An 8,237-nucleotide genomic window follows, 5' to 3' on the forward strand; every position below is an offset into this window, starting at 1 on the left:
CTGCCCGCTGCCAGAGTTCTTGAACTTTTTCCGACGCGTCGCGCAGTAGAAGCCACAAACACAATGGATGAGAGACTGATCCCTGCTGTGTGTGAGTTCCCGGAGTAACAGTTACCGGGACATTAACAGGAAGGTTTTTGCATGGCAGGGCAACGGCGCAAGACTGGATATCAGGTAATGCATCGTACACTGTAAACCCCAATCCATCCATGACACAGAAGGCAGATGCATGCACTGTTGGAGTGTGCATGAAAGGCAGACGAACTTCTGTAGTGTGAGTAATGAGTAACAAACTAATAGTTTGATTAGTAACGGTAATGTGGTTACTGAATTTAAGACAGTGAGGCGTTACATGATGTAATGTGATTACAGTAACAGGTTAACACTGGATCTCATACAATGCATTGTGCAGACAGGTTTGGACTGTTTTCTCGTTCCCTTCTTTTGCCTGAAGTATGACGGACATCTTCTTATCATGTGTTTTTTTATTGCTGAACCCAATCGAGCTGATTTTATATTTAGTGTCAAATATTTATTTTAGTTTTGAACTTGAAGTAGATCTTGTGTGCAGAGGATGTTGAGGCAGAGAATCGGCACAGTCAGTTGAACCACCGCAGTGCACATGTAGCTTTGTTCCCCTGCTGGCTCAGGTGTGTGAAGATTTTAACGTGTTGCATTGACCAAACCAAATGCTCTCCAACAGGAAGTTTAACCTGTGAGGTGTGATATTTACTCTGTGATTCATGTTGAATCATCACCAGCAGGACTTTCACCTGTTCGCTCTAATAACACTGAGTCAGAAAAAAACACCAGGACTGGGCTTCAGAGGCTTTACTGATCACATGTGAGGGATGATACTGTCAGCTATTTTATGTAAACACCTTAGTAGACTAGAAATGCTTCTGCTACAGATTCTTTCTACTTTTAGTTTGAATTTCTTCCACCTTTTTCAAACTGACATTTTCCATCCTCCACTCAGTGTGCTTTCCCTCAGTCACAGCCTTCATCCACCTTTGTCGGTACAGAGAGAGCTCCAAGGATTCCTCTTCGTGCCTGATATCCTGTCGTGATATTTCACACATGTTCTCTATCAGTCCGAGGGGCTTCTGTAAAAATGCGTAGCCGAGGCTTTAAGGGAAGAAGACTCAGGTAGAGAGGGAGAGACTCGCCAAAAGAACAGATAATCACTCCCACATGCAGGCTGGCAGAGAGCTGACTGATGCTCTGCCAGGAAAGAGAGTTTGACGTCTGTTGGAAAAACAAAGCTCACTTTCAGTAAGTGAGGTTCAAAGTTTACAGCTGGGGTGTGAACAGTGTGTGTGTGTGTGTGTGTGTGTGTGTGTGTGTGTGTGTGTGTGTGTGTGTGTGTGTGTGTGTGTGTGTGTGTAAAAGGCAGGGGTGATAGTGACAACAATGAAGCGAGGAAGTGTCTTATTAGGTCACCATCAGGGCTGTGTCGACTGCAGAAATGAAACTATATCTTCTGCTGAAGGCCTCAAAATGATACACTATGGAAAAACAGAAAGATCTCTCTCTCTCTCTCTCTCTCTCTCTCTCTCTCTCTCTCTCTCTCTCGCTCGCCCACATCTGCTGCCGAAACAAGTGGCAGGCAGGTAAACAGAATGAACCAGGTAACTAAAAATAAACGTATCTTTTTATCACACTGGCCCGCTGTCTTCTCTCCGAAACAATCCTGGCATCCTGCACGGGCAGCCACAAATAAATCACTGTATGCCAAAGGAGCTGAAGGAGCTCACAAGCCAGGTACGGTGAGAACAGGCACAGATAGCTACTAATTAATGCTAATATATAACAACAGTGTGTGAGACGTGTTGGACGGTCTGTTAGTCCAGTAAAGCACACACACAGATTATCTGTCTGATATTTACATGAACAAATCTCCAAAAGGCTCCAACAGCACAAACACGGCCCAGAGGTTACGTTCAGTGACTGAGTTAGCTGAGGGGACACCTAGCAGACAGCTAGCAGCTCCCAGCTGTCACTCAAAGAGGCCACGCCCCTAATGCTGCATCACTTTAAGCCTTAATATAATGTAAACAGGTGAGCTGTATAAAGATTCTCCCCGTACAGTTGTCATGAAGAGAGAAATGAGCTATAGAGACCCAAACTGTTTTTTGTACCAGGCTGTAAACATGTTTATTTCTGCTGTAAAGTTTAACATGGGGCTCTATGGGGACTGACTCACTGCTGGAGACAGCCTCAAGTGGACACCAGAGGAACTGCAGCTTTTGGGACTTCCACCTTCAGATCTGGAGGATGCCCCCTTTTTCAAGACTTTTGTTTGAGAAAGAAAAACGTTTTTCACATCCATGATGTCAACCTTGAAGAAAAGTAACTCCTTCATCTTCCAGAAGTCATAAAGTGTACACAAAAACACCTGCAAATTGTGACTGAAGTTACAAAGAATAAAGCTGTCTCTTTCAGACTCTGTAGGACGTTAGTTTGTGTTTCCAGAAACACTCGGGGATTGATGCTCACAGAATGAGATTAAGATATTTTGCTTTACCAAAGTGGATTTCGTGCAGACATCACAAAAGAAACAGGCCTCTGCTGTGTTTCCCTCCTGTGAGCAGCGCAGCCTCCGGTCATGTGTGGAGCTCTCAGGCTCTGCAGACGTTTCCTGTCCTCTGAAAAGCCTCACCTGAGGTTAAAGTACCAGACAGCAGGGATGAAGAGGGATTGTCGGGATGATCCCTCCACTCTGTTTGAGGAGCTTCCTTTTATTTCCTGTAATGAAAAAGCCGAACATAATGTCCCCTTTCATTAGGACACATAAAAGATGGACAGAGTGAACCTGAGGCTGCAGGATGTTCTAACAGAGAGGACGGTCTTTGTTTGACCCTCAGAGTGAAAGTTATGGTGCTATAACTCTGTGGAGACGAGGATTAAAGCGGCTGCAGGGCTTCCTTTAATTCTCGCTGCTGAACATCAACAATGAGCTTTTATGACGCTTTAAAAGAGACGGATGAAGAGTAACGTCCACAGGAAGTACAAGAAGGCCCCGAGGGGCTGGGTGTTTAATACGGCACTGCATTCCCCGGTTTTTAAAGTGCATATGTATGTTTGAAACACATAGAGTTTATCAATGGGAACACTAATAAAATACAATAAAAGGAGTTGGTAGATAAACCAATAAAACATGATTTACAGTGAATACAGCATGGCCTTATAGAGCCAGCAGTGAGAACGCGACACATCATTTAAACATAATTTACATAAAGAACTTTTTTATGTTGCATTTATTGTTCATTAAACTTCTGTTCCTACATCTGAGCCTGCTGCTCTACAGAGGAAGAGATGCCAATATTCAAAATTAAGAAAAAAAATGTATGTACCAAAAATAATAATGGCATACATTAATTGATAGAATCTGACATAAATGGATATTTCTGTTTAATTTAGCCTCTTTTAATTTTCCTTTGTATTAATTGCCATGTTTGAATACTTTTTTAAATTAAATTTCCCTTTTAATTATTTCAACGTTTTTTACATATATTTATATTTTTTTTATTTATTTTGAAATTAACTAAATATTACATTTTTTATTTAAATTTTGAGTCTGGATGAAAAAAAAATTTTAGATGTAAAAAAAATAATTACAAAAAAATGTATCATGTATTCAGATTTCAGGCTTCTGTAGCTCACCTACTTTCAGATCTAATGCTGGTCTCATTAGTGGTTTGATAAACATTAAAGTCATTATCAAGTGATTGCATTGAAGAACGTTTTCTTCGGACGCGTCTCCTCCTCCTCTCGTTGTACAGAAGTGAAGCCAAACACCCCCCCACCCCCATCCCCGCTGCAGGAGCCCCATTTGTCAACAGACTGTCAATCATAAGGCCACACCCCCTTTTTATAGCATCAAATAACTAATTAAAAGTAAACTTGTCAGAAAAATAAATCAGCATGATAAGAACTAACTATAATGACAGAAACCATGTTTGAGAAAAATGTATTTGACGTGTATTTTGATTTTATAGTTTGACTCATGTCCCATCTGTTAACATGGAGGAGGCGGGCTTTATGAGCTATACTGCAGCCAGCCAGCAGGGGGCGACAGAGAGGGTTTGGCTTCACTTTAGGGAGCCGTCATGTCGGCCATGTTTTTAGACAGCCTATGTACAGTACACACAGAGCGTCACTTAGTCAAAGAAGTAAACATGGAGGTCAGGTAGGTTCTGATTCAGTCCTTCAACAGATGGATGTTTGGGGATGTAGCACTTTGTCTTTTATTATTTTGTCTAAAATCCTGATAGATACGCTGTGTTGTTTATAAATTAAATATTCATAGCTGTAATAATCTCCTTTAATATGATGTCTGGGGAATGCTAATTAACTCGACCCTGGAGGCTTTTTAGGCAATTCTTCAAATTCCTTCATAATTATATTCATCATCTTTCTTCATGTGTGAATAAAGACAACATTTTCCTACAGCCTACTGTATCCCCATTTCACCTTTTACATTATATATATATATAAAAAATATACAAGGATACTGAAATGACAAGTGTCAATGACGCTGTCAGAAAGGTTATAATTCTACTTCCTGTTTAATTCTGAGGTCAAACACTCAGTGGGTGCTGTTGTACAAAAGTGCAATATATAATATTTCAGAAATTCTGCCTCTCTTATGTAAATATGATTTATACTGTGCTGCAACGTACAACGTGAATGATAAAGATAGTTAAACTGATAAAGCTTACCCAATTTTATTTTTGTTTTTTTAGTGCTCATTGTTTTTAAATGTTGTGTCTCTTTGTTTTTGTACAAAATGTGCTGTATGAATAAAGCCACCTTGCATTAATACATATGGAATATTCATGTGTAGTAACTTGGTGGATTCCCACCAGCAAGTTTGTTTTAAATGCTTCACTGACACCTAGTGGTGAAATATCAGAACTGCATTAGCGCCTCTACACTGCTGTGCCGGCAGGTCATTCCTCATCTGATTTCTGACTTCTCTCAGGAGTGATAATGAGCATGGTCTATGTAACCTTGTTTCTTAATTATTCAAATCAACCTGAAGTCTTGATTATCATGAACATTAAAAGAAACATAATAAATGGGGCTGTTTTTACTGTAAGCAGACATGATGTATTAATTCATCTATAAACCAGGGACGTCAAAGGCTGATAATTATCTTATACAACCCCACTTCAAACAAACAGAACTATCCCTATAATAATATTTATTTGCGGTGTGGATGCATCTGTCACGTCACTGAGGAGTTTATGATGATTGTGCAGATGACCAACACTGCAGGTGTGGCTGTGAAACTGTGGTTGTGAGGCTCAAGAAGCAGCAAGAGCCTGAAAATGAACCACGTTATGCGTGTTGTTATACAAACTTTTATCAGAGCTAAAGGACTGAACCGCCTCTTTTATCTTAACACGACATTACGCACAGGCTGCCCTCACACTGAGGTCCGCCGTTGAGCCGAGGAGTGGTGCTCGAATTCTTCTTTGAATTCCACACAGAGATTGTTGAAGTCATGGCACAGAGAAGACAGCCAGCGGCAGAGTTGGATGAGCCAGACTATGTTACAGTTCTTGCTTTTTCAGTGGACATTACAGAACATTTGAATGTGTTGGGTGTTAACATGCAGGGCCGCAACAAGGTCATCACGGAGTACTGTGACAGCCTTCATGCTTTCCGAATGAAATCGGTTCTGTGGGAGGCGCAGCTGTCCAGGGCCATTTCTAGCTTTTTGGGGGCCCTATACAAGATGCTGCTTGGGGCCCTTATTTTGTCAAACTTTGATGGGGGGACTCCAAACCCTTTAAGATGATCCGGGGAGATACATCAATCTGGTAGACTTTAAGAGGGAAACAGACTAGATTAAAAAAAAATCTCAAATTTAGTTTAGACATCGCTGCCAGCAGCTCTTAAAACACTGATTTTCTTAATGAGCTTCTGAATCACAACCTTTAAGCGTTAAGCTTACTGGATTTACATTTAATATACATGTATAAAATGTTTTTTTGTTTTTAGTTTGATTATTTGAGATAAGTGTATGTAGTTATTACACTTTATTTTTCATAATTCCTTAATATAAAAATGAGACCAAATAATCCCTCACTGATATTTATATTAAAATATTCTTCTCTAAAGGACCAGATTTAAATAAATTAATAATCAATAAATGATATGTAAAAGTTACCTTTAGTTGCTGGTCTCTCGCAAAGACTGTACAGTCTATGGTCTCTCGTCTACTGGCGCCCCCTGCTGGACATCAGCAGCAGCTTCATGGGCATGAATGCGTCACACAACTGAGACAACAGCGGTACACGTCATCACACGGCGCCATACCTCACGCTGGAACAGATGTAGAGCTGAGTTTCGGTCGGGTTTACTGTCAGGGTTCGGAGACATGTCGGTGTTTCACGACGAAATCGAGATCGAGGACTTTGAGTTCGACGAGGACACGGAGACGTTTTATTTCCCGTGTCCCTGCGGAGACAAGTTCGCCATCACTAAAGTAAGAAAGTGAAGGCTAACAGCTAACAGCTACCTCTCTGTCAGCTTCTGACGAACGCCATTACTGTATATTTATAATTAAAGAAGCCTCTTCTTCTAGACGAGCACACGACGTATAACCATTCTTCCTGTTGTAGCCTTGACTTCACATGTTCTGTACAGGTGGACTTCACGCCAAACGTAATTTAAATATCATATGTGTCATATATGTTTATTCTGCTGCAGTGACACACTCTCCTGAAAAAGAAAAAGTTGAAGGACTTCAACATTTCTGTGAGGTCTAATGATGTATTCGGCAGGCATTTTATGATCGTTTGGATTGATGTATAAGAGCTCTTCAATTATGTTGTATGACACTGATATACAATGTCCGATTTGTTAATTAAGTTTCGTTTTGTTTTGTTTTTTCATTTCTTCAAGAGCAGATCCTTCGTTTTCTCAGTTGAGTAGCCATATACATTGGATATATACTTTACTGATCCCAAGGGAAATGTATGAATTAGCTTTTTCTTTTTCTTTTTTAATTTAGTAAGTTATGTTCGTCCCACCAAACTCCACCTACATTTTACGTTATTAAAGGTTCTCCAGCTTCACTGATGTATTTGAATATTGACTATAACAAGTTTTTAGACTTTCACTAATCATTGATGTTCTGATGAATTCGGCATATTGACCATCTATCTGACGTCGCTGGATGTTAGATTTGTTAGTCATATCTCTCTGAGTGTCTCAATCTATTTGAGATTGGAGTTTGGTTTGATGTGAAGCCCTGTTCTTCAACTTTTGATAGCACAGCAGGAGTGTTTGAAGGTTTTACCTCTGGGATGAACCTGCTGTGTGTTTATGTGTCTGATCTCTACTCGTTAAAACATTTCAGTCTCTGAGCGAGTGTCTGGACTCTTGTCTTTTTAAAGGAGGATCTGGAGAACGGGGAGGAGGTGGCCACATGTCCGAGTTGCTCGCTCATTGTTAAAGTCATCTACGATAAGGTCAGTAAACACATCACACCTGGTTTAAAGGCTCACAGAGCACCAGCTGTGAACTGTCTCACATCATTTTCAGAAAAACTATGATTTTTATTTGCTGAACAATCCTCCGACGAAGACGTTTGATGCGATACAACCAGAAAAATAACTTTATTGTGAAGGTCCAAACACTGACAGGAAGTGGTCACTGTGGAAATAAAAAGTCGATTTGTGTTTCAGGAGTTGTTCATGTCCGGAGAAATCATCGAGGCTCCACTATCGTCTTCACAACCCAGACTGGAGCTGGTCCAGTCCTCCTGACCCCTGACCTGTGAAAACCACGGACTGCCCCTTTCAACCAGCCAATAAAAACACCTCTCACAGCCAGGGAGAGGGAAGCTCACAGCAACTTCTTCTTCTGTGGTTTTAGCTTATTTAAAAAAAAGCAGAAGCCTTCTCGTTGTCGTGTCTGATTTTCTTTAGGGAAGTTACTGAAGGATGGCACGTTCAGGTGCTGCTGGGAAACCTCAGAGTCTTCAGGGGAGAAAAACACCTGACAGAAAAACCTGAAACGAGCTGACACGAGTTTGATCTGTACATATGTCTCATATTCCAACATTAACTTATTTCTTCTTTGTGCTCGTTTGATCAGAATAAAAACTTTTTTTTCTTTTTCTTTCTGCCAATTCTCAAATGTCATGTTTTTAATGTCACATTTTAAGACTGAAACGTCAATCAGCTTCTGTCACCAGATGAAGGAAAACCTCATTGTTC

The 8,237-nt window shown here is 40.5% G+C and overlaps 1 protein-coding gene across 1 annotated transcript; it reads left to right on the forward strand.

Annotated features, from left to right (window-relative positions):
- Positions 1 to 6,329: 6,329 nt before the first annotated feature.
- LOC138609546 (diphthamide biosynthesis protein 3-like) lies at positions 6,330 to 8,149 on the forward strand. The gene is made up of 3 exons (XM_069682175.1): positions 6,330 to 6,499; positions 7,413 to 7,487; positions 7,704 to 8,149. The coding sequence occupies exons 1-3, from the start codon at positions 6,392 to 6,394 to the stop codon at positions 7,782 to 7,784; spliced, it is 264 nt and encodes an 87-aa protein (XP_069538276.1). The 5' UTR covers positions 6,330 to 6,391; the 3' UTR covers positions 7,785 to 8,149.
- Positions 8,150 to 8,237: the final 88 nt, after the last annotated feature.

The sequence above is a fragment of the Semicossyphus pulcher genome, unplaced genomic scaffold (genome assembly GCF_022749685.1).
Source record: "Semicossyphus pulcher isolate SPU_LCO1_2020_fin unplaced genomic scaffold, fSemPul1.0.p SCAF_5, whole genome shotgun sequence".
Classification (NCBI taxonomy): Eukaryota; Metazoa; Chordata; class Actinopteri; order Labriformes; family Labridae; genus Semicossyphus; species Semicossyphus pulcher.